This window comes from Trifolium pratense, linkage group LG7 (genome assembly GCF_020283565.1).
Source record: "Trifolium pratense cultivar HEN17-A07 linkage group LG7, ARS_RC_1.1, whole genome shotgun sequence".
Classification (NCBI taxonomy): domain Eukaryota; kingdom Viridiplantae; phylum Streptophyta; class Magnoliopsida; order Fabales; family Fabaceae; genus Trifolium; species Trifolium pratense.
The window spans coordinates 6,258,045-6,285,782 of record NC_060065.1 but is presented as its reverse complement, the minus strand read 5'-3'; the positions used below and the strand labels follow the sequence as shown (position 1 = coordinate 6,285,782).

Genomic DNA, 27,738 nt, shown 5'->3' with positions numbered 1-27,738 from the left:
TGCAGAATATTTATATTTCATCATCATAAATTGTCTTTGCCATGGGACATAACCATAATGTAGTTTGTTTGCACTATGTTACCAAAATAACTAAACTATTGAGCACAAGTGATAATAATCTTCAATTAAAATAAAATCGATTCGGAAGCATCCATCCCAATAATTCTTGTTATTTATCTCCGAGTCAAACTCCAAGTAAATGGCCCTATTTTCCAGCAACCGGAGTGTTAACAAAATAAAAATAATAATAATAAGTACTCCCCGGTCTCCACCGATATGCCTCACCTCTCCCATGTTCCAGGAATACTCTCCACCGGTATATTTTTGTATTTATTACGAAAGTTTTTTAATTTCTCTTAAAAGAAAAAGCTACTTGTTTTAATTTTCTGCTTTTATGTATCATTTCCTATTGTTTGTCCATGAAATTTCCTCACTAATTTCTTGAGGGTTACATTCTACGAAAGTTCCTTCCCTTGAATTTTGAGTAGAAATTGAAATGCATACAGCAGAGTGAATAATATAGCATACTTCATAAGAGAGGCAACATAATAAAAAGACCAGCAAAGCTAAGTTTCAAACTTGAGGTGGACGCCCATGCTGAAAAGGCCCTTTATGGGAACCGGAGTGGACAGCGGAATATACGGATGCGTTTAATTAGTCTCTTTTGTGAAATTAACCAGCGCAGCCAACACCAACAATAATAACAATAAAGGAGTAAAACCGTAAATAAGGACACCACATTTTAACGTGGAAAACCCTCAATGTGAGAGTAAAAAACCACGGGTCGTGCAGACCAAACAAATAACTCCACTATTATCGAATAATGAGTACAATAATCACCACCTATGGTGAAACTAACAACCTCACAAACTAGTGGGTATTCCAAACTAACACAAAGAGAAGACAATACTACTCAGAACATCCGACTGCATCTCTTCTTCATGAGTTGGATCATCATCTTACACTTGCCACAACACTCCCGAGACAACAACTTAGCTCCATATGGAACACTGGCCACCACAATATCATCAGCTGACTCACAGAAACGGCAATAGGGACCTTGTATTTTCCGGCCACCAGATACTGGTCGCAAGATCACATTTGCTACATTTTTGCATTTACTGCATGTGTTATCTGCGATGAATCACTCAGGGTGAAGAGCCGTTCATAAAGGTTGGCCGACGCACCACGAGCTATCAGGCAATCACGCTCCATCTCACCAAACTTGATACCTCCAAATCGCTTACTGTCAGCAACAGGCTGTCGAGTCAGTTGGTGAACTGGACCAGTGTTCCTGAATTTGACCTTGTCCTCAGACATGTGGTGCAATCGCTGGTAGAATGTTGGCCACATAAATATGAGTGAGCGGACCACCTCACCAGTCCTCCCATTGTATACTCGTTCATTCCCCCATCTTGAAAAGCCAGCTCTGTCATGTGTGGAACATAAATGGGGTTCAGTACAGCAACAAAAAAGAGAAACATAAAAGTGAAACTCTGGAAAGAAATTCCTAAATTTAAAGTGAGCCTGTAGCAAATGCCAAAAGAAGGATCTACAACTGGGAACGCATTATTGTTAAATAAGAAACATAATAGTCATAAAGTAAGCAAGATCAAAAAATTGAAATACAAATTCCTAATCTATAACAACGTAAAATACAAGTAACCTAAATTGTAATTAAATCAAAACAAGTCACGAAACATTACCAGTGAAGCTGGTTAGTAATTGCTTCAACAGAGGAAGTGGAGAAAGGAGTAGCATTTCTCAGTGAACCAACACAAGCAATACCTTTTCCTAAAGCAGCTTCTAGGAGTTGCCCAGGAGTTTGTCGCGAGGGAAATGCATGTGGATTTATGACGATATCAGGAACAATACCTTGTTTTGTGAAATGAAAATTTTCCTGAGACTCAAGAAATCCTAAAACCCCCTTCTGTCCATGCATACTAGAGAACTTATCTCAAAGAACTGGACTTCGAACCTGCAAAATTTAATAGCTTTTCTTAGTGATCAAATACAAATCCATGTTCGGTATGTTTGTCCAATGTTCATTTCAGTTGTGAAACGTAAATTAAAATCCATGTTCAGTATGTTTGTCCAATGAAGTAACCCATAAAAATTTATCCACAAGGCGACGTGCATCATCATTAAAATAATTTTTTGTTCCACCAGTTACCTGTCTTAACGATTTCTTTCCCTCGTCATTAGAAGACAGCACAACATTTTGAACATAACCCCTTTTGGTGTGTTCTAATTTTATAATGTGGTCTGTCCCTGAATCAGCACACCGCCCAACAATAATATCACCACTCTGCAAATTCGCGCCAAAAATGGAAAGCCATCCTCATCAAGGCTATCAACTCGACCAATTTTACTCTGTATCTTTCCTAAGTTTATGATGTCTTCAGGTTTCTTTCTCTTATCAGAAGATTCCTTATTTTCAATTACAGCTTTGTAACTCCTTATGTGCTCAGATCTGAACATACCACGCTGCAAAGAAGCACGGTTCATCACCAAGGAATCTTCTTGATTATTATCCGAGATGTACATTGACAGCCACAATTGCATTCTGCCAATTATAAAATTCAGACTTCGGAAGAACTTTACTTGTACCTAGATATCCAGGTTTTCCAAGACAATCAGATGCCATTGTCTGAAAAAGTGGTCTTTGAGGATAAAATAATTGGTGAGACAAAGCATCAACTCTTATATTGGGCTTTGTCGTAGAATAGCCAATAGCCCGTGAAGAACGCTTTTGGGATTGATACAACACTCTCCTTGCATGGTCATGGTTTGCAAATGGAACAAGTGAACAGCTTAGGCCCAACAAGTATGACATATCCAGCTCACAATGCGTGTATTTCACAGAAGACTTTCCCTCTTTGCCAAATAAAAACTGAACACTTCAAGCAGTCTTGAAATCCTCTTCTTCTTCAGGACCAAATCAGCTCAATCATGCCATTATCCAGTAAGGACTTGAAAGATTTATGGTCCGATTTAGATCGTTTAATCTTGAGCAGATGACCAACTACAACAGTGGACGGAGAATCCTTCCTGCATCAGATAATATACGCACTTCTCGTTGATTTTGGTCTCTTTCGATTTCCACCTAAATAGAAATTATTAACATTAGGCTCAAAAGAAACAACTAAATCACAATTTTATTGCAATTACTAGTTACTAAAAAGTATACGAGAACACAATAATAGACTGCTTATAAAGTCACCAAAATTGGAAACATAACACAAAAATAGTGGCTAGCTATCGACAAATGTGTAAATTGAAAGACAGCAGAGAACACACAGGTGTAAATTGAAAGACAGCAAAGAACAATACAGTATATATATAAACCAATTTTGATAGCGGATAGGGACACAAATGACAGAGCACTTTGCAGAGATAGTGCATATAGAAACATGGTCTCACTCACAGAGGAAGCAAAGTTCAAGAAACTAATATAATTACGCTAACCATTTAATCTTATGTGAAGACATAAACTGAGCTGCAAAATTATTATCCAATAAAGCCCAAGTTTCCAGATGCTTAATAGCATACAACAACACCATTTTTCTACTACATGGGTTCTCTCCATGGTTCAAAAGAAAAGTGCTATAAACTATAGTATAAAATAAAACAAATGTAGAATAGACAGTCAGCTTAGAGAGAATAAATAAAATTGAACCTGATGCGGCAATTCATTTTTCCGTCTTCTGTTTCGTAGCTCTGTTACAAATGATGTGGAATCTGAACAAACTCCAACCCAGTCCCCATTTAGGAAGACTTTGTCTTTTCTCCAAGAACAGTGGTAGTATCATCAACAAGTTCTTCCATTCCACAATCGAACAGCTGAGGAAGTATCGGTTCTGTCACATTGGTACTTACCACTCCTGTTACAGCCAAATTTTTTACAAGTCTGGGGTAGACAGGAAACAAACTTTACCCCAGTGTGAAGGATGCCTGCAACCATTAACTTCTGTTAAAATAAATGATAGCATTTAAATTTTTATAATAAAGCAGGTCAAGCACATAAAAACAGCATATTTGGGAAGCTACTAAGAGAATGGCAGAACCAGATCAATCCCTGTAAATGTTTGGGAAGTTGATACTTATAAAGTTATACTCGTGACAATGATGGATAAAGAAGAGATTACAGATTTCAACATGATTTCTTATCCAACCATTTCAATCAGAACTTACTAATTTTACAGATATATCCCCACAATAAAGGCACTTTAGAGAAGCTGGTACTGAATATGAAACTGAAGAGACCAAGATAGTCACCATAATATCTCGGCATCTAGTCTACACAGGCAGCACTATAAAGTATTGAATTGATGAAGGCGTGATTGGTAAATAAGAAACATCAGTCATAAAGTAAGCAAGATCAAAAAATTGAAATACAAATTCCTCCTCTATAACAACCTAAAATAGAAGTAACCTAAATTGTAATTAAATCATAACAAGTCATGAAACATTACCAGTGAAGCTGGTTAGTAATTGCTTCAACAGAGGAAGTGGAGAAAGGAGTAGCATTTCTCAGTGAACCAACACAAGCAATACATTTTCCTAAAGCAGCTTCTAGGAGTTGCCCAGCAGTTTGTCGGGAGGGAAATGCATGTGGATTTACGACGATATCAGGAACAATACCTTATTTTGTGAAAGGAAAATTTTCCTGAGACTCAAGAAATCCTAAAACCCCCTTGTGTCCATGCATACTGGAGAACTTATCTCCAAGAACTGGACTTCGAACCTGCAAAATTTAACAGTTTTTCTTAGTGATCAAATACAAATCCATGTTCAGTATGTTTGTCCAATGTTCATTTCAGTTGTGAAACGTAAATTAAAATCCATGTTCAGTATGTTTGTTCAATGCAGTAACCCATAAAAATTTATCCACAAGGCGACATGCATTATCAATAAAATTGTTTTTGGCTCCACCAGTTACCTGTCTTAACGAAACAGTAGCAAAATTCTTCCCCTCATCATTAGAAGACAGCACAACCTTTTGAACATAACCCCTTTCGGTGTGTTTTAATTTTATACTGTGGTCTGTCCTTGAATCAGCACACCACCCAACAGTAATATCACCACTCTGCAAATTCGCGCCAACATATGGAAAGCCATCCTCATCAAGGCTATCAACTCGACCAATTTTACTCTGTATCTTTCCAAAGTTTACGATGTCTTCAGGTTTCTTTCTCTTATCAGAAGATTCCTTATTTTCAATTTCCGCTTTGTAACTCCTTATGTGCTCAGATCTGAACATACCACACTGCAGAGAAGCACGGTTCATCACCAAGGAATCTTCTTGATTATATCCGAGATGTACATTGACAGCAACAATTGCATTCTACCCATTATAGAATTCAAACTTCGGATGAACTTTACTTTGACCTAGATATCCAGGTTTTTCAAGACAATCAGATGCCATTGTCTGAAAAACTGATCTTTGAGGATAAAATAATTGGTGAGACAAAGCATCAACTCTTATATTGGGGTTTGTCGTAGAATATCCAATAGCCTGTGAAGAATGCTTCTGGGATTGATACAACACTCTCCTTGCATGGTCATGATTTGCAAATGGAACAAGTGAACAGCTTAGACCCAACAAGTATGACATATCCAGCTCACAATGCGTGTACTTCACAGAAGACTTTCCCTCTTTTCCAAATAAAAACTGAACACTTCAAGCAGTCTTGAAATCCTCTTCTTCTTCAGAACCAATCAGCTCAATCACGCCATTATCCAGTAAGGACTTGAAAGATTTATGGTCTGATTTAGATCCTTTAATCTTGAGCAGATTACCAACTACCAAGAGTGGACGGAGAATCCTTCCTGCATCAGATAATATACGCACTTCTCGTTGATTTTGGTCTCTTTCGATTTCCACCTAAATAGAAATTATTAACATTAGGCTCAAAAGAAACAACTAAATCACAATTTTATTGCAATTTCTAGTTACTAAAAAGTATACGAGAACACAATAATAGACTGCTAATAAAGTCACCAAAATTGGAAACATCACAAAAATGGTGGCTAGCTAATCGACAAATGTGTAAATTGAAAGACAGCAGAGAACACACAGGTGTAAATTGAAAGACAGCAGAGAACATACAGTATATATATAAACCAAATTTTGATAGAGGATAGGGACACAAATGACAGAGCGCTTTGCAGAGATAGCGCATATAGAAAAATGGTCTTACTCACAGAGGAAGCAAAGTTCAAAAAACTAATATAATTACACTAACCATTTAATCTTATGTTAAGACATAAACTGAGCTGCAAAATTATTATCCAATAAAGCCCAATTTTCCAGACGCTTAATAGCATACAACAACACCCTTTTTCTACTACGAGGGTTCTCTCCATGGTTCAAATGAAAAGTGTTATAAATTATAGTATAAAATAAAACAAATGTAGAATAGACAGTCAGCTTAGAGAGAATAAATAAAAGTGAACCTGATGAGGCAATTCATTTTTCCGTCTTCTGTTTCGTAGCTCTGTTACAAATGATGTGGAATCTGAACAAACTCCAACCCAGTCCCCATTTAGGAAGACTTTGTCTTTTCTGCCAAGAACAGTGGTAGTATCATCAAGTTCTTCCATTCCACAATCGAACAGGTGAGGAAGTATCGGTTCTGTCACATTGGTACTTACCACTCCTGTGACAGCCAAATTTTGTACCAGTCCACAATTTTCACCATCTGGGGTGGACAGGAAACAAACCTTACCCCAGTGTGAAGGATGCCTGCAACCATAAACTTCAGTTAAAATAAATGAAAGCATTTAAATTTTTATAATAAAGCAGGTCAATTATACAAAAACAGCATATTTGGGAAGCTACTAAGAGAGTGGCAGAACTAGATCAATCCCTGTAAATGTTTGGGAAGTTGATACTTATAAAGTTATACTCGTGACAATGATGGATAAAGAAGAGATTACAGATTTCAACATGATTTCTTATCCAACCATTTCAATCAGAACTTACTAATTTTACAGATATAGCCCCACAATAAAGGCACTTTAGGGAAGCTGGTACTGAATATGAAACTGAAGAGACCAAGATAGTCACCATAATATCTCGGCATCTAGTCTAGACAGGCAGCACTATAAAGTATTGAATTGATGAACCGTGAGTTTTAAAGAACAGACGGTGGGTAGTTTGATTTAGTTTTGGTGTTCTGGTTGGTAGTAATACTCCAAGGGGACTTCACATGTTTAAGGTGTTTAGGATTATTAGTTATATTAGTAAAAAAAAAAAAAAAGGATTATTAGTTATACGATTTAGTATGATGCTGATATTAAACTTTCTATTGACACACTTCACCCACCACACAAACAACTGAAAGACTAAAACGGACAGTTAAAATTAACTTACTGGTATCTAGCATCCCCAACCTTTCCCGTGTACTGAACCTGTTGCCTTGTTCTTCTTAATTTTCAGCCATGGTTTGCAGTGGATTTGTTCGGCCAAGAGTTGCAACCACACCAGAAATCCTTTCCATCCTTTTAAAAGGATGTGTCCATGCTCCAGTAGAAAACGCTCTTTGGAGACCATTTGTAATAATGGAAGCATCAAGATAGTGCTCAATTTGAAGAACATCTCGATCTCCATGAAGATCTCTCTGCAGAGCCTTCCCAATCCGTTTCCGAGCATGTGCAAAATGTACCTCAATCTCACGCTCGAGCAGCTCACCAGCCAACTCAAGCTTCTTATTTCTAAAGTCGTCCTTGTTATCAGTTTTTCGGCGGCCAGTATATGCCATGCCAGGTACCGTGCCTTTCTTTTTAACCCTTTAATGCTCGGGAAGACATACATGTCAAGGCACTCGTCAATAGATTCGGGTGGTGGAAATTGGACACCTTTTACACGTTCCTCTAAGAAAAGAAGTGCATTCTTTCCCCTGCGAAATGTTTCGCACTTCTCATCGGCCTCCCGAATGGATGCAAAGAGAATGTTGTCAACTCTTCCATCTCCCTCTTCATAATCAATGAGATCAACAATCTCTTTATCTGAAGTGACACCAAGAGCAAAAAACAGTATCCATACAGGAATCTCCACAGACAGAAAATATACTGTCAGCATCTTCTCTCCGTTTTTAATTCCTTCAAAAGTGGAATTTTCCACCAATTTAACAACCATCCTATTTCTCTTCATCTGTGACTTGTATGAAACTTCCCAATACGGAATATTTGAAACCCAGAGCCTCTTCAGACATATCTGCTCCTGTGCAATAAAAATCTGCAACAAAAGCAATTTACAAACAATACCAAAGAAATACAGTACATTGTGAAGATATAATATAGAATAAATAAAACATTAATGCACTGCAATAAAACCTGAGGTTAAATATTTTGTAATCCCTATAAAATTGCGAATTTTTAAGATAAATTTTACTGTATTCAATTTTAGTCCCTATTTTGAAAGCATTTTACAAAACTGAGTGCCTTAAGTCCCTAAAGAAAAATAGGTACTAAAATTCGAGAAAACTTATGCAGGGATTAAACTTACACAATCATGACTAAAAACAATTTAACCCTGAAATGTATAAAAACTGTAACAAACAAGACATAAATGCATGTAAGTAAACTGAAAGGATTTGGAATTACAAAGACTAAAATTTAAGTGACCAAGATTTGTAGGGACCATTTGCATAATCAAGCCAAATAATAATGAAAAATGTGTAAAATCTTCTTTTTGCTAAACATTAACATAGCTATTAGCTACCAAAGAGGGATTCCAACAAAGTTAACTTGATACCAACTATATAATTTTCAATCTCATTGATTGCTTACATTAAATAAGTTGAGATATAGCTTGTGACTGATCATATGAATCAAATTTTTAATCTTCAGAACAGTTTGATTACCATTGCAACAAAACAGATCCATTAAAACAAAAACAAAAAAAAACAGTTTCACAGTCAAGCCAAATATATTAATCAAATACTCTACATGGTTTTCATTTCTTGAAAACTTTATACTTTAAGCAGTTTTCAACTTTACAAACTAGGAGTATATGCAATACAATGACAATGAAAATAAAAAATTTCAACTTGAAAGTGGTTTACAGATAAAAAAGTGAGCTTTAGCAACCCCAGAAACGAAAAGGAGGGAAATTGATTGTGTTTGGATGTAAATTTGGATTAGAAAACCTAGCTAATTAGAAATGTTGAATTGGGGGAGTAGAAACCCTAAATTGAAATTTAAAAAAAGAGGAAGTAAAGGGAAGAAATCTGCTACCGTAATCGGGACGGGGACGTTTGCCGGTGATGGCAGGGGGTGCTGCTGCTGCTGTTGCTGGGATTCGGCGGCGTATCTCCAATAAGCGTCAGACATGACAGTGTTAGTGAGAGACAGACAAGGTTCGATGAAGTAGAAAATGAGTTTGAGAATGAATTAGATTGTGAAAGTAACCTCCATGGTCAAATTCACAATCACCTTTTTCAGCTTCACTCATCCAACATAAATCAGACATAACCATAACAGGAAGTCTCCCAATAGTTATTTCTCTCTTCTCATCCATGATAATCTCCCTACATTTCAAAATCACACACATAAATCAACCAACGCCCTAGTAATTTCAATGTCAAATCATTTTTCATTTCTCATTTCAAAATTGCAAGCAAAACACATTAGTTGAGACAAAATTATAATAAATAAATATGAAAATGGAGGTGGCAAAAGTTCAACTTAAAAAAAATATTCCCCACAAAATGAAGATTCACGATATTAATTTTTTATTTATTTAACAGTTTTTTTTTTTTTTTTGTATATGTTATGCTTTTAAAATATAATTTTTTCGTTGTTCAACTGTACTTTAAAATTTGCCCTGCCCGTCCCTCCCCAAACTTAAATCCTGGCTCCGTCCATAATCTCATTAACACACATAAACAATAAATAAGAACAAATCACAAGTTTCAAAGCATACGAATTTAAAAAACAATTCCTTTAACAAAAGAACAACAATAACTCATTAATTTCTTATGAAAAAACTTGAAGAAATGAGGGAAAAAAAATTCTAACCTGAACTTGAACATCAACTTTCATTTTCGAGACCAAAATCAACGAGAAGTGCGTATATTATCCGATGCAGGGAGGATTCTCCGTCCAATCTTGGTAGTTAGTAATTTGCTCAAGACTAAAGGATCTAAATCGAACCATAAATCTTTAAAGTCCTTACTAGATAGTGGGATAGAGAGCATAAGTGTTGATTCCGTACAATCCTTTGCCGGAACTTCTTAGAAAGTACATATAACCATCAATTCCCCAATCTGTTCCCCACGAGTTTTTGAGAATCCAATAAGGCACTCCATCAGAAGATTGACCATACCCTACTATCAGCATTCCATGAGTTGCTGGCTTTTTATCGCTGATCACCTTCGTAGAAAACCCCTTATAAACACCATCTCTCCCTTTGTATCCTTTGAAATTTTTCACATCCTCCGCAGGGATACATAGTTTTACCAATATAGGTTGGCGTTTAACCGCCTTGAGCATATCATTGAGTATCTTGTCAGGATTTTTTGACTCAACATCAATACGCTTATAATCGTCAATATAAACGACACGTCTTCCTGTTAGCTGTTAATTAATTAGATTGAAAAAAACCATTAGTAATAAAATAATAAACTAAATTTACCATAAAAAAATGAGAAAAGGAGACAAATAACTATTGTACCTTGTTTCTTCGGCAAATCATCTTGGCATTCATATATGGGTAATCTTCTTCCAAAGAAATCCCATTCCTTTTTATATATTCGAAAGCTGCTGATGGTTGGCCACCTTGAGAAGTACCACGTTTTGTGTCACAGACGCAACAGTCGATCAATTCCTGCTCTGAAAAGGCCAAAAGTGTCTTGGGCTTTGACTTAATAAAATATATGCCCTCGACGGCGCCTATCGCTCCGAAAGCCCAACAAGCATCTATAAATTAAAATTAGTACAATATATCATTATTAGATATATATATATATATATATATATATATATATAAGGCTTGTATGAATGACAAAGTCATTGCGAATACTTTATATACAATGAGTTTAATTTCGCAATTTTAATGTATCCCGATCCATTTATACATGTCTCGGCTAATATTCTAGATAAATTAGTTGGGGTGTTATATTAATAATATCAATTTGTCTTGGAATAAGAAAAGTCAACAATGTATGTATTAATACACAAGGGTAATTTAATAGTAATAGTAAAACACTTTTATGACAAAATTATTATTCCAAGAACTTTTTTTAATAGCCGTGATTTTTGAAAAAGTTCTTGTAAAAAGGATGAAAGAAGTACATACTAATATCTATTTGATCTTTAACCGGAGTCACAGCACCTTCTTTTCTCCAATCCCATTGGTGATGGTAAATGTGTTGCTGAGGCACAACAAGCAGAGGCACAACAAGCTGTCTATCTCTCTTATTCTTCAACCACTGCAATGTAATTTTTTAATGCATGAATATGGCTTGCAATGGAAATCATTGTCTATCTCTCGTATATATCAATTCAACACTTTTGGAAGGTGGATTTTAATAACAGTGAATAGATGAGACTCATTTTTAATTATAAAAAAATCAATTAATTAAGGAGCTAGCTAGCAGATATGTATATAAATCTTTTTTTAAGAGGATTGGTTTAAGAATCTTTACTATATCTGCTAGATCTATAGAAAAGATTCATGGTAAAGATTTATCGATTCATCGTTCCAATTCTCGTCCCCGTCAGATTATTGATCTATTGTATCATTAAGCATAGATGATCTATTGTATCATTAAGCATAGATGAATACTCTGAATACATTGCATGCATGAAGTTTTTCTACATACCAGGATGTAGAGTAGCGAACAAAGACCCACGGCAGCGCACACAAAAATTTGAATCAGCATGATGATCATTGTTCCTCTTCGTTGCCTAGTAAAATAAAATCAACTCCATGATTAATGTGGCTTAACAAAGAAAATTAAAATAAAAGGAAGCAATGAAAAATCATGGAAATCACTTGAAATTAAAATTTTGTTTCTGGAAACAAGTACTACTAAGAGTAACTTAAAAGAGTTGCTGGGAATTAAAAAAGGTTTGTTTACCCCTTTGAGTGTGTGGAATTATTATAGGTTTGTTGAAGAGTATCGGTCCTCTTCTTCAAGCACTTCCCCTCATTCATTACCAATTCCACACATTCAATAACAATTCCACACACTCAAAGGGGTTCTAACTAACAAACTATAAAGCAGCCAATGAACACCATAAGAAATCTCTCAATACAGTCTCACAACGACATGTAAAAATAGTAGTATATAGAAGAGACAAACTCTAAAGAAATTGCTAGGTTCATGCAGTGATGTCTAAAATGAAAATCATAAAATCAATCAACTCCAAATATAACAACACAAGCAAAACGAAGAGTTAGATAATGATTAAGCTAAAGCGAAGTTATACTAAAAAGGAAAAATGCAATTATGAAGCAGATTTAGAGTAGAAATACAGAAACAGTAGAAATGGTAGTGTTGCTACCTTGCAGTTGATGAATGTGCTTTGACGGGAGGAGCTAGCAACGTTGATGGTGAAAAGCAGAGGAAAAAAATGGAGTGATTGTATGTATGAATGGGTAAGAAGACGAAAAGAAAACCCTTAGAATCTTCTAAAAATGTAAACAAACTCTTACGCACACTATAACAATAAAATCATGAAACGGTGTCGTTCATCAACCCATTCACAAAGGGTAGTAGTAGTGCTTGTTTTTGTGTGTGCCTAGCGTTGCAGTGCGGAAAGGATTTGTTTCAAACATTCCATATTTGGCAGTGTGTCTTTATAGATTTATAAATAGTTGTAGAAAAGAGAGATTAAAACTGAAATACCAATTGTTCTTGTTGTTGTTCTTGTTCCTCAAAGTAAGTAGCGCAGATGCTTGTTTTGCAGGATAGTAAACAGTTGAAGAAAAAAGAGATTAAATCTGAAATACCAATTGTTCTTGTTCTTGTTTGTTTTGCAGGATAGTAAATAGTTGATGAAAAGAGAGATTAAAACTGAAATACCACTTGTTTTTCTTCCTCAAAGTGAGTAGCGCTTATTTTGCAGAATAGTAAATTGTTGAAGAAAAGAGAGATTAAAAATACTAGTATATAGATTAAAAATGCAATTATGAAGCAGATTTAGAGTAGAAATGGTAGTGTTGCTACCTTGCGGTTGATGAATGTGCTTTGACGGGAGGAGCTAGCAACGTTGATGGTGAAAAGCAGAGGAAAAAATGGAGTGATTGTATGAATGAATGGGTAAGAAGACGAAAAGAAAACCCTTAGAATCTTCTAGAAATGTAAACAAACTCTTACGCACACTATAACAATTAAATCATGAAACGGTGTCGTTGATCAACCCATTCACAAAGGGTAGTAGTATATGGTACTTATTTTGCAGGGTAGTGGCTTGTTGTTGCATTGCATTGCGATGGTACTTATTTTGCAGGGTAGTGGCTTGTTGTTGCATTGCATTGCAGGTAGTGGTAGTGTAGTGTGATTGTTTTGTTTAACCAAATGCAATCATGATTGACCATGTGACACTCATGCAGGAAATTTATTTCAAACATTCCACCATATTTCGTGCGTCCTTATTTTATTTTACTTTTTTTTTTTTTTAATAAAGATTTATTTTCATATCTCACATATTTTTAATACAACAATTTAGTCTCTAACAAAAAAAACTAATCCGTAACATTTTCGAACACAAATTAGTCTCTACTATTTTATCCCTAATATAAAAATGTCAGAGACTAACGACCTGTTTGGAATAACTTATTTTTGAACTTATATAAAGCAACTTATGTAAATAAATAAGTTTTTATGTTAATTTTATAAAATAACTTACACAAATAAATAAGATTTTATGTTAGAATGACTAAATTGACCACTCAAAAATATGTTAAAATTCATATATTTTATAAATTTGTGGCGGTGTCTTGATTCAAAAAAAAATGTAGCGGCGTTAGTGTCTTATACTTTTTACATTAACGTTGTCGTTGTGTCCGTGTCATATCGCGGTGTCCGTGTGAGAGTTCGTGCTTCATTGCAAACACAAATTAATCTTTAACATTTTCATACGAACACAAATTAACCTCTACTAGTAGTTTGTCCCCAATATAAAAATGTCAAAGACTAATTTTAATTTTAGAAGGACTAAATTGACCACTCAAAAATATGTTAAAATTTATATATTTTATAAATTTGTGGCGGTGTCTTGATTAAAAAAATGTAGCGGTGTCAGTGTCTTATACTTTTTACATTAGCGTTGTCATCGTGTCCGTGCCATATCGCGGTGTCAGTGTGAGAGTTCGTGTTTCATTGCAGACACAAATTAATCTTTAACATTTCCACACGAACACAAATTAATCACTACTATTAGTTTGTCCCCAATATAAAAATGTCAAAGAGTAATTTTAATTTACTTCATTCCAAATTTTTTAAAGTTGTAAATCTTATTTGAACAAAAATGAAAATAAAGGAAAACAAATACAAATAAAGGTAAATTTTAATATGGACCATTTCATCAATTGGTCAATGGTGGACCAGTCGTGAATAACATTATAACGAATATGAATTTTACAAAATTCATCGTTGGATTAAAAGTTTATATCATATAGACCATCCATAGAAAAATTTAGAAAAATTAAAAATCATTTGATATGTTATTAAGACACATCAAGATTAACGGTTTATTAAAAAAAATTAAAATTAAAAAATTAAAATTAAAATCTTGATGGGTCTCAATAACATATCAAATGATTTTAAAAAAAAATAAAAAATTAATGATTATCTATACGATATAAACTTTCAATCCAACAGTAAATTTCGTAAAATTCATATTCGGTAGATCACTTGTCCACGGTGGACCACTTGTAAAAGTGGTCTACCGTAAGATTAGCCTACAAATAAATGGTAGTATTTGGGTAAAGTGAGTGAAATTTGTTTGTAGGAAGAACATGCAGCATTGCAGGGTAGTGGCTTGTTTTGTGTGTGCGTAGCGTTGTTGCATTGCAGGTAGTGGTAGTGTGATTGTTTTGTACCATAACAAAATGGAATCATGATTGAGTATGTGACGCTCAAACAGGTAATTTATTTCAAACATTCCATATTTCGTGCGTCTTTGTTTTATTTTACTTTTTTATTTTTTTAATAAAGACTTATTTTTATATCTCACAAATTTTTAATAGAACAATTTAGTCTCTAAAAAAAAATCCGTAACATTTTCGAACACAAATTAGTCTCTACTGCTTTATCCCCAATATAAAAATGTCAGAGACTAAGGGTTTGTTTGAAATAACTTATTTTTGAACTTATATAAAGCAACTAATGCAAATAAATAAGATTTTAGGTTAATTTATAAGTTTACGCTAACAAAAATTGTAGTTTTATAAGTTATTTTTTCACAAACTTATAATAACACATAAAAATTTATTTATTTGCATAAATTATTTTGCCTAAACTCAAAAATAAGTTATTCCGAACGGATTCTAGTTTTAATTTTATTTTTAGAAGGAACTAAATTGACCGGTCAAAAATATCTTAAAACTAAAACTAAAATGAGACCTCTTTCTAAATTTTTTTTAAACTTCTAAATCCTTTTTTAAAACTAGGACACAACCTCCAAATTGTTTTGTCTGGGACGACCCTCATGAAAATGGAGTATTATTTTCTTCCTAAATGTGCTACAATCCCATGCACATTCTTACTAGTTTTTAATACCATATATCCGTTAGAATTTAACTTATATATATGGTTAGGTGTAAAGTTATTTTACACATGCGTTTAATAATATACCAACACATAATGTATAGTGTTTAAGAACATATGATGTGTCACATTCATCCAATGATGTGACAACAAATCATTGAATACAAGTGTAAAAAAAATTTACATTGACAATGCATACAAATTAATCTTTATCGGTTATGCTTTAAAAGTATATGTATCTAGAAATTTGAGTTTAATTCCTACAAATCAGTTGTAGTTGTAATTAGCTTTGGTCTTTGACGTTAAATGATAGCTGACTAACCAAATTGAATCATGATTGAGCATGTCACGCTAACGCGTGTAATTTATTTCGCCCCTATGGTATGCTTGATTCACGGTTTTTAATTATTTAAATAATTAAATTGATTATTTATTATAAAAAAACATTTAAATAATACTCCTAATAACTAATTTCACACGGAATAAAGAATCATTGTTGGAGGAAATAAATGAGAACACCAATCAAAATCACTATAACTAACCTGTGTCCCATTTCCGTTCCGTTCCGCTCTTTTCATTTTTTTTTTCTTTTTTCTTTTTTTTATGTGAGGCTTTTTTTATCAACATTTTTAGCGGTAAGTATATTGTTAATCCCTACAAAAAATTTCTCCACGAAATCTTAGTCTGTACCAAAATCAAATTAGTTATGGGTAGCAGCTTAAATTTGAATTATCAAGGTTATTTTTTTCTTGAATATCAAAGGATTAATGCTGAAAAATAAAATTAGTTTAATTAATCTTAAACTCTTAAATATTTTGAATGAGTTTTTGTAGACATGCTTAAAATATCATAAAAAATTTATTTACTAAAATTTAGAATTTTTTTCAGATGTATGGAATGAATTAAATATAATTTTTTGAAATGTCAAAACTTCAAAATAAAATTAACGAAAATAAGACCACAAAATTAAAGGGATTTGCTACAATAGACCCACTCATTTTTATGAAGGTCTATTTTTTTTGGGTACAGTTATGAAGGTCTATTTTAACAAGTAGCACTTTTTCATTTGGACAAAAAATCCATTTTTTTTATTTTTGAAAAGATAAAAACTAAGGGACACAAATGTATTTTACGATTTGTTTCCCTCCTATTTTTCCCTCCTGACTCTTCTGTTCTCTCTTTCTCTTTGGTGTTTCTCTCTTTCGTGTACTGTTGGCGGTTGCTAATGACAATTCTATTTTGTAGACTTTTGATCATTGTATTATTGTGTAGCAAACGTTGTTGCAATTCCTTGTTTCATGGAACCACTTTTTCCAAGCCATTTTTCTGCAAAATCTATTCAATCCAATCCACAAACAACCGTTCAAATTGGTCGGGATTGTTATAATAAATAAACACCGTGTTATATGTTATACTTATTAATCTTAAAGTAAAAATTGTTCTCTGCACAATCTTTCTCATACTGGATAGAGTGATTTTTTACCGTTCACTTCACTTTTTTACAAGAATAACAGGGAAACACAATGTAGAAAGAGAGAATTGAAGAGTTAGAAAAGAAAAAAAAATCATAAATTACATATATGCCCCTTAGTTTTTATTTATCAAAAATAAAAAAATAAAAGAAGAATTTTTTGTTCAAGTGAAAAGGTATTATTTGCTAAAATAGACCATAAAAATTAGTGGGTCTATTGTAGCAAACCCTTGTTTAAATTAACATTTCTTTAAGAATTAATCTAATATTTAAATTAACATTTTATTCAAGAATTTTAGTGTGAATTAATTCAATTAGTTAGATAGATACATTAGATTAGATTGTTTTTTGTGTGTTCGATTGTCTGGTGGGGTTAGACCTACACACACTATAAGTGTGGTGACGGTGACATGGAGAATATAGGGTTCGAAACCCAACCCTTTCAATAATATCTTAGAACTTACCAATTGAGTTACTCTTATAGGTAATTAGAGTTATTTTTATTAAATAGTTTTGTTGAATAATCAATTTTCTACTATTTTAATTGACCGGAGAATAATTAATTAATTTACTACTGTCAAAAAAAATTGTCTCCTGCAATAATAAAAAGATGAAATAATAAATTTATAAAAAAGGTAATAGATTAACTATAATTTAATTCTTAAAAAAAAAACAAAAAAACTATTAAATCATCTACCACATCTTCTGCAACAAAAGAAAAACATTATTTGGATTGAAAACATTCTTGATTGGAGTTGGAGCACAAGGTTGAGAGAACTAGTGCTGCCTCTTTTACTCCGCAACTTTAAATTGTGATTTTCCATCTTTCCTTGTCTTTACCATCAAGGATTTGCTTTGATTTCATCTTGACCGATTTAACAAGAAATGATAACTCATCTTTATCTTTATTATCCTTCTGCATCATGTTGCCATTGCCAGAATCTTCAAAAGACATTTTCATTTCTCTGGGAACTGAAAATTCCATTTGACCCTTCTTGTGCTTGTGTGCTAGCTGATGCCAGGCATTTGCAGCACTCCTAATAACATCCACAATTAAAAGTGAGTTTTCATTATGAAATGAAAAACTTCATATACAAGCATCTTGAACTGCAGAAAATACATTGCATTTCAATGTCACCTGTTAAACAAATAGTACCAGAACAACCGGTATTGAATGGATTTGAGTCCTCTAAAGTGAATACTAAACACACATGATTTGTTATACATGTGTGTGCATACAAGATAAACCATCGATGTTTTCATCAATGGTGGATGGATATTAAGTGAATTGATCCATATAGAAAAGCCGAACCGAATATAGGTGTAAGCAATAAAAAGTAAAAACATGGTAACTGACAAATTAGTAGTATTTATTTAATTAATAATTAATTAAAGTTGTGTTATCAGCTGCTTGTAATAACTTTAACAGAAGCAACAATACACTATTTATTGAACACAGAAAATACCTTTTAAATTGCGGATCGGTGGGATCAATAGCATAGTCAGGATCGAAACGACGTGCAAAACGTGGATCATCACTATATGTACTGTTTGGTACTTTACCCTCATCAATAACATTCTCCTTCCCCATTTTGTCCTTCCCTTATTTAAATTTTAGATTGTATCCCTTGAGACTGGTTTCTGTCCCCTTGTCATCAGCAAGCAATAGTTCAAGCTCTTCTTTGCTTGGTTTGTCAACTACAACCATATCCATATATTGGAGCTTATTATGATCCTTGTTATTTTTACTACATTGTGCCTTCTTCCTCTTCTTAACACAAGGTTCCTCAATGAAGAACTCGTCTGCTTCCTCAATTGCTTGTTGATCACTATCATCATCATCTGACGAACACTTCAATTTATTTTTGTTGGCCTTCTTTTTCTCACGCCTTTTCCTCAGAGATGCTTCCAAATGATCTTTTATTCTTCTTTTCCATTAATTTTTTATTTACACATTCCAATCCTGAATGGAAGGTCACCTCCATCTTTTGGCCAACATCATGTTCAGCATCTTCATCTGAACCATTGCCTGAATAGACCAAACAACGATACATGTCTTGTTTTCTAGCTTTTTCATCAAGCTGATCATCAGTCTCACTGCTATCATTGTTACCTTCATCACTTTTTTCATCTTCAATATCGGATAGAACAGGTCCACGAATATCCTCCTCTTTCATACGTTGAAGGTCAAACTGAATTGGATAAACAGCTACCGATTTGATCATTCCATTAGGTGGGACAAATGAATTGAATACCACATACATGTCAACAGCCTACAACCAAAAATAAATAAATTCATATTCACAACATTTTCGCAAAACCAAATGTTACAACTATTAGCATTTAAATTAAAAATTTGTTACATCAACATCACATTAGACTTGACATGCACACCTTCACATAGTTCCAGTCCATGTTGATAACAGCCAGCCTATAAGTATCTTTCTCAATCACTGCTACCTCTTCCTGATCCTACTCAACAACAACAACAATAGTGAATTAATAATAAAATAAGGTTTAAATATATGTCTTTGGTCCTGCAACTGAAAATATTCCACTTTTTAAATTTCAGTCTTCCACCATTAGTAGTGACATAAGGACTAAATTCAAACACTGTACATATTAATTGTAAGGACCAATTTCAATGAAACAAACGAACGAGGAACAAAGCAAAGGGTCATACCGAAGTGTCCGTATCTTCTTCATCTGTGGTAGTAGAATTTGATTCATTAGTCTCTACTTCTGAGTATGCTCCTTTATCGTTCTCCTCCTCTAGCAATCCCTCTTCTTGATGGCGAAGAAAATCTGATTTGTTGTTGTTTTGAATGGGCCTGCCTCTCTTGTCGATTGGTGCAGAGTAAGAGAAAAAGTATTGTGACTCAAACAATTGAACATGGCATTGAGACTCAAACAACAACGAAGTCGAGGGGTACAGGCAACGACACAATGAAGGGATAAGCCTATGAGAAAAAAATGAATGCTAACTTGCCCCGTCTTCCACACTTAAGAATGCTAACTAGCTCGTTATGTCGGCAATAACACACTCCATTAATAGTGTGCAATAACACACTGATATGGATATGTTTGTGACTGTCATGATATGAACTTCACTGTCATACTACCAAAGGATGTGAAAACCAAAACAGAAAGACTTTTGTTTTGATGATTGACTAAGCTATCCTCTTCATAAAGAGAACTCAGTATACATACCACCAACATTAGAAACTTATATTTTTGCCTTCGGGCTATTAAGAGAAAGAAGCTAGTTTCAATTTTGGGTATGGAGAATCACAGCAATGACAAGAGAAGACTCAGATCGGTTATTCACAACAATTGGTCAGAACTTATGAACTACGAACTACTTTGGTCTCACTAACTTCAATACATAAAGCATGCTAATAATTAAAGGGGCAGGATTTCTCATTAAAAATCAATTGGTCAAATTCAACTGGTTTTTTCTTTCTGTTCATTGACGTCTCTAGTTGTTTTTTAGAAGATCTTACTAAAAAATAACACTCAAAATTAACAAAAAGTTTAATCTTTCAAAATCCTCACTCAATGTTAATGTTTAGAGAGATTAACTTCTTCAAGCACTTCCCCTCATTCATTACCAATTCCACACACACAGGGTTCTAACTAACAAACTAAAAGGTATATATAAACTATAAAGCAGCCAATGAACACCATAAGAAATCTCTCAACACAGTCTCACAACGACATGTAAAAATAGTAGTATATAGATTTATAAATAGTTGAAGAAAAGAGAGATTAAAATTGAAATACCCCTTAAGTTGTTCCTCAAAACAAGTAGCAGTAAAAAGTAACATAATGGATAAAACAAAGTCCCTAGTTTCTAAAGCATTCAACACAAAAGATGTCATCATCCTCTTTAAACACCCGGTATGTAGAGCCAGGATTCCTGCGCAACCTTTCAAATAATTTTTCTTCTTCAATGTCAGAACCACGGAAGGTGTTGGGGCCGGAGCAATCAACGAAAACCTTATTATTCTCTTCATATACTCTATATGTATTGCCAACTCTCTTGTGCAAGCTTTTAAAGAATTCTTCTTCGCTGCCATCATCGTCATAACTGCCAAAAGGTAAAAGGTGCTCCAATTCATCTGCTGTTCGATCACCGAAACCGTTGGGCATTGAGGCATTCCGTTCAAATCTTTCCTTGAAGACACTGAATCTGTAGAGTTTCTCTTTTAGCGAAGGGTATGTTTTGCCATATTCCTTGCACCAGATTTGGAAGTCGAAATAGAGAAGGATAAGGTTAGCCCAACCATCCAGAATACACCAGAGAGACAAAGCAACGCCCATCACCGTTTCTTTCAAATAGAGAAGGATAAGGTGAACCCAATTGTTTTTACCTTTAGGATGAAGAGACGGAGGAGGCGAAGCAGCCAATACATCGGAACGTTGTGGTGGTTTTTGCGGCGGCTGAGAATGCCGAGAGCGAGGGTTTTTCATTTGGTTGAGAGAGAGAGTGATGATCGATTTTGGCGCAATGGGGAATGAATGAATGAATGAATGACGTGAGTGAACGGCGCAATAGGGTTTTATATCCCCTATTTTCAATTTTTTAAAGTTTTCATCCTCTATTTTAAAAGTCATATATTTTGGTCCCCTATATAATCAAAGTACTCATCTTTGCATTCTAGGAAGCAAGCGTATAAAAAATGACTATTTAGAAACATCCACCCTATTCAAAAAATACACTCAGAGGCTCGTCTTCTAGACAACGAACATCTTTGTAGTTATTCTCGCTTTCTAGAAAGCGAACACTCCTTATATTTAACGCGTGTTTAACTTCTTCCCCCATTTTTTGTCAAAAAAACTTCTTCCCCCATTTTTGTAGTTACTAAAAAATGAAAAAAAAACTCCCAACAAATTCTCAAATCCGAAAATGCCAAAATCTTAATGAAAGCGGCTGATTCTTGCTTGTTTGTGGTCGAAATCCTCAAGGAAGTGAAGATTGATATGAGGTAAGCCCCCATTTGATCGTTTCTCGCATTTTTTTTGCTTTTTTTTTTTGTGCGACTCGGTTTGTTCACTTTATGGTTGGCGAACATTACTCATGTTGTTTCGATTTTCGAAGTTCTGTTTATGAATTGGTTTTTGCAGTTACGTGATTGTATTGAACTACTGCAATTTTATTGTGTGGATATGGATAAAATAAATAAGCTAGTTAGGCGTGTTAGAGGGAGTAGCTCCTCTGCTATGAGAGACAGGGAGGCGGAGCGCCAAGCAAAGCCTGAGCGCATTATTGATGAAGATGAAGATTTGGATCTTGAGCGACATGATGATGAAGACATGCATGAGGCTCAACCTGAGCCGGAGGCGGAGCAAGTGGTTGACGATGAGGTGGAGGTTGATGATGTACCTAGGGATGACAATTTGACTCATATCTAGAGGATACTCGCAAAAATTATGCACAACGGGTAGGGTAAAAATCCGCATTTTGGGTACAGACACATGTATGGGTAATTACCCACAAAAATGAACTGGTATGGGTATGGGTACCTTAGTACCCATCTGCCCCATACCCACATAATATTTATTTATTTATTTTATTTATATTATTATATAATAATATATATAAATCAATTTTAAACAATACAACTCTATTAAACTATTACATATTTTTAATAAAAAAATTATTTATAACATAATACAAAAATAATGTGAATATTTAACATAAATATGAACTTTAACATAAGGTTAGTAATAATTTTGTTTATAATTTTCATGAGTCAATAATAAAATCTTTGAAATTTTTTTAATTCTATTAAAATTATATGATATTTTATAATTAATCAATTTATTTTTAGTAAAAATGCGGTAACGGGTATGAGTATGGGGACGAGGAGAAAAGTTGTTACCCACGCGGGTATGAGAATGGGTGCGGGTATTTTTCCAATCCGTGGGTATGGAGATGAATACTATAGTATTCTACCCATATCCTACCGATTGTCATTCCTAGATGTACCGGATTTCCACAATCCATTTGAGGGTCGTCCTGATAAATTGTTTATTTCATCATCATAAATTGTTTTCCCCATATACCAAACCATCTGATCTCATTATTTTTGTAAAGAAAATATCTCATCAGTATGTCATTTATTATATATTAAATTTTAAAATTATCTATAATAAAAGTAAATGTTTTTTTCACCAAAAAAAAAAAAATGTTATTGCTGATTGATTTGTTTGTGTAAAACTATTTTATCGTGTATCATGACATTCTTGTCGAGATGTGGAACATAACCCGAATGTAATTTGTTTGTACTATGTTACCGAAATAGCTAAACTTCTTCAATTAAAATAAAATCGATTAGGAAGCATCCAAAAATTCTCGTTACAGTATTTATATCCAAGTCAAACTCCAAATAAATTGCCCTATTTTGTAGCAACAGGAGTGTTAACAAAAAAAAAAAAAAAGCTGCGGCAATATCAACTATGTAATTAATGTTGCTTTGGAATTGTCTGTGGACTGCACTGCATATGACAGATCTTTCCAATAGTATATTCCAAGAAGATCCTATTTTAGAAAACAAATTGGAATCTCATGTCAAAATTTATATAGTTACAATTTACAAACAAGTTAAGCAAATCAAGTGATCTGTATCATCATCATCATCATCACCATCATTCATCATGCATCATGTCTGCATCTGTTACTTTGCTTTCTAGAGTTACTATATCTTAGTCAGTGACTATATAGTAATAAAATCATGAGATGCAGTGTGATAATTCTTCTATTGGCGTTATTGAGCTTAAACAAATTTTGTGAGTCAACCTCATCTTGTAAAGCATGGCTAGTGCAATCTATCCCGACCGATATGCCTCACCTCTCCCATGTTCCAGGAGTACTCTCCACCGGTATATTTTTGTATTTATTACGATAAATTTTAGTAATTAGTTGTTAGTAAATTTGTAATTGAGTTGGATTGGATTATATTATAGGGGATGTGCTCCGTTGGATGGCTGCAAACTCAACTCGTAGACTTGATGTTATTGCTCAGTACTGGCAGCTACTAGCTTCGCCTGATGATCCTCGCTCTGGTGATTACGGTTATTCTCAAGATCAGATGCATAAATTTGGTGTTCATCAAGGTGCTGCAGTTTATCAAGCATTAGATGATGCTGCAGACCGTAATGTTAATATTAGGTGCGTTTCGATTTTGCTTAATAGTTTAATGGTTATTGTTAAGCTTGAATTGAATCGTGAACACTGAATGAACACTTTGATCAGTTGATGTCTCTGATGTTAATTTCTTGTTGTATGTTTCATATGGAGTTGATGTAGGTTACTGTCTCATTCTGGTGTTTATCCAACATTTACTTTAGAACCATCCAAACTTGCTTCTGGAAGGCCAAATGTTATGAATGTGACTTTGCTACTGAAGGATTGGTGGGGCTCTGGTATTGTCCATGCCAAAGTTTGGATTTCTGATAATAGGGATGTCTATATTGGATCTGCAAACAATGACTGGAAATCTCTTACACAGGTAATTAAGTAATTGATTTCATCACAAACATGATCTATGTTTCATTTGTTTTATGTTGGCTATTACCTTTCATAATTGTTTTATGTAAACTTTTATCATATAAGTGCTTATGTATACGCTATTTATATCACAAAGATAAAATAAATTGTTCTCATATGCTATCTTGGACAGCTTATGGGCATGTCATGAGTTATTTTCATAAGCTCTCAGAAACAATCTCACAAGTGCTCAACCTAGAAGATGTACTCAAATAAACAATTCCAAACAGTTGTTTAGTATAATCTAATATCTGTTCAACCAATGATACTTGACTCGTTTCTTATTACTTCCTTGCTTTTAGGTCAAGGAAGTTGGAATTTATCTTGCTGATTGTCCTGGAATAGCTAAAAAAGTTGAGGTCTACTTTAACAATTTATGGACACTAGCATCTCTCAATTCTTCAGCTTACACAAAAACAGTGATGGATCAACAGTGGCAAGTCGAAAGAAAGGTTCCTTGTTGGTCACATTTCATCCAACCTAGAGATAGGTGCAAGTAAGTCTAGAATCCAAGCCTTGTGATAAAAATAAGCTTGCTTAGTTTCTCAACTAGAAATTGCTACTTGGTGAGACTTTCTGCCTTCATGTATCATTTCCTACTGTTTGCCTATGAAATTTCCTTCAATTGAATTCTGATGTTTGTGAGAAGAGAGAATAGTTAATGAGTGTATCAATATAAATTAAAATGCAGACGTAAGCATGATGTTTAACATGAGAAAACATGAGAGATGAGATAAAGCATACTTCCAAAAGCAGGTACTTCACTTTTTGTGGTTACACAAGCAACTATGAATAGATGACTGTAAAGTTATGAATCACCGACATGGACATCGGACACAATAATTTAAGAAAATGGGGGCAATTGAATGTGAACACCTGTGACGGTGCCGACACGTGTTAGAACAACGGACACATCTTCAATCTGAAGTGTGATTGTTACATAGCAGTAAAGTAAGCATTAACATTCTTGAATTTTTATTTATTACCATATTTAACTGTGTCACAGGTCACCTCTTCCTCAATATGTGAAGACACCTCACGTTGCAGGATATCCTATTCTGTCTGACCCTTATATGTTTGAAGCTTCAATTCAAACTCCTGGGAGTAACTATTCAACAAAGCTTCCCCAAGTCAATTATCTCTCCTTTGCTCCCCCAGAGGTAATGTTTATTTTAACAATTTGTATGGTAACATGCATCAGAAATGGTTGACTTACAGTTACATAGAAGCACAAGCTTATTTAAATAATTTTGATACTGTGCTACAATCAAAAGCTTGATTATTTAGTTATCATGCTTTTTTTCATGGAATTGGAGATTGGTTTATCAGGGCTCTTAGATTGGAAGGGTCAAATTTGCCTTCATATCATCAAATTTGCTCTTAGTGTCCTATATAATTAGTTAGTAGATAAACCTGAAATCTCTAAACCACCCTTTATGTTCATATTGCAAACATATTAAGTCGTTTTATTTTGAAGTGGTTTTTGTGATTATACCCTTTAGTTTGAGTCTAGAAACGAATGGTTATACCCTGCAATTAATCATCATTTTTCCTCTACAATTTTAAATAAATAAATATTGCCAGTCTTCATTGAATCTTAGTATTGTTGGTGTTTGCAGCTATCATTTGGCAGTTATCAGAGTGATGAGCAGGCATGGATTGATACAATTAAATCTGTTGGAACAAGGGAGACAGTTAGAATCAATACCATGGACTGGTTAGGTCAGTCACAATTTACAGACCAAACAATTTTCTGGTCATCTTTATCGTCTGCAATATCAGAGGTAACCGAGCTAACTTCAAGTATTCTTTGCATATTCATTGAGTTATTGTCTTTTGTTATTTTCTCTCTTTGTTAAACGTCTAAAATTTCATTTATGTACAAAATTTAGAAATTAATTTTGATACACTGTCAGAGTAAAATGTTTTACACTGACATTGAATTATCTAGGGTGACATTTTCTTTTGATGTTTCAACTGAACAAACAGGTTGTGTTTTCCAAGCATGCAACAGTAAAGATACTGGTAGCATATTGGGCACACTTCATCAATAGCACAGATGAGTACTTGAAATATCTTCTCTACACCAACAATCTATGCTCTTCTTCCAAATACAACAAATGTTCTGGTAAAGTTGAGATCAAATATTACGTGGTACCAGGTTTCAACAATACAGGACCTGCCATTCAGGGTGGAAATAGTACAGGAAATTTATATCCTGATTTTACAAGAGTCAATCACGGAAAATATGTAGTTAGTAATGTAAGGGCTCATATTGGGACAAGTAACCTTGTATGGGACTATTTCTATGTTACAGCAGGTGTTAGTTTTGGGACATACAACACTGCCGTTGTATCTCAACTTAGGGAAATATTTAATGCTGATTGGAACTCGCCATATGCTGTTCATGTTCAAGAGCTAGAGAGAGCCTATATTTCTAGTTTCAAATAGATATCTCACGAATGAAAGAAAAAACTGAATAAACCAATGTACTCCCAAGGATTAGTAGAAGATAGATTTAAATTAATCTAATAAGATTTATTTTTAGTATATTATTTCAATAAGTTATAAAAATTTGATGGTGTTTTTCACCAAAACAAATTTTTTATAGTTTAGAATAAAAACAAAAATGATGAAAAGACTCTGGACTTATTAATTCTATTAATTAATTATAAGAAACCAAAACCATTGATGAATTACAGGAATTAATAGTACAAATAATTAAACTTGAAAGTAATCATAATGATACAATTTTTTCTATAACTATAAAATTGCTTTTATTTTATTTTTTTGGTACATTATATCATTGCTTTTATAATTTTAGATTTATTAACGGTTAATCTATAACAATATAAAAATATTGAGCAGCTACCAGTTTCCAACTATATAGTATAAAAATATTGACTGCAGATTCAACTGCTACCAATTTCCAACTCCTGCAAAACAAATATGCAAAATATCTACTTTTGTTTGTAAAAATAAAATAAATA

At 33.8% G+C, this 27,738-nt stretch overlaps 2 protein-coding genes and 2 pseudogenes across 2 annotated transcripts; 1 reads left to right on the top strand and 3 right to left on the bottom strand.

Moving 5' to 3' along the window:
• Nucleotides 1-698: 698 nt before the first annotated feature.
• LOC123897541 lies at nucleotides 699-9,695 on the bottom strand (annotated as a pseudogene).
• A 487-nt stretch (nucleotides 9,696-10,182) lies between these two features.
• Nucleotides 10,183-10,714, bottom strand: LOC123895740 (P34 probable thiol protease-like). The gene is made up of 2 exons (XM_045946231.1): nucleotides 10,682-10,714; nucleotides 10,183-10,584 (listed from the first exon to the last, which is right to left on the bottom strand). The coding sequence occupies exons 1-2, from the start codon at nucleotides 10,712-10,714 to the stop codon at nucleotides 10,183-10,185; spliced, it is 435 nt and encodes a 144-aa protein (XP_045802187.1).
• Nucleotides 10,715-17,819: 7,105 nt separating this feature from the next.
• LOC123895739 lies at nucleotides 17,820-21,669 on the bottom strand (annotated as a pseudogene).
• A 1,926-nt stretch (nucleotides 21,670-23,595) lies between these two features.
• Nucleotides 23,596-27,312, top strand: LOC123897542 (phospholipase D Y-like). Its single transcript, XM_045948230.1, has 7 exons — nucleotides 23,596-24,081; nucleotides 24,166-24,370; nucleotides 24,509-24,710; nucleotides 25,051-25,244; nucleotides 25,755-25,908; nucleotides 26,368-26,532; nucleotides 26,738-27,312. The coding sequence occupies exons 1-7, from the start codon at nucleotides 23,934-23,936 to the stop codon at nucleotides 27,197-27,199; spliced, it is 1,530 nt and encodes a 509-aa protein (XP_045804186.1). The 5' UTR covers nucleotides 23,596-23,933; the 3' UTR covers nucleotides 27,200-27,312.
• The last annotated feature ends 426 nt before the right edge of the window (nucleotides 27,313-27,738 follow it).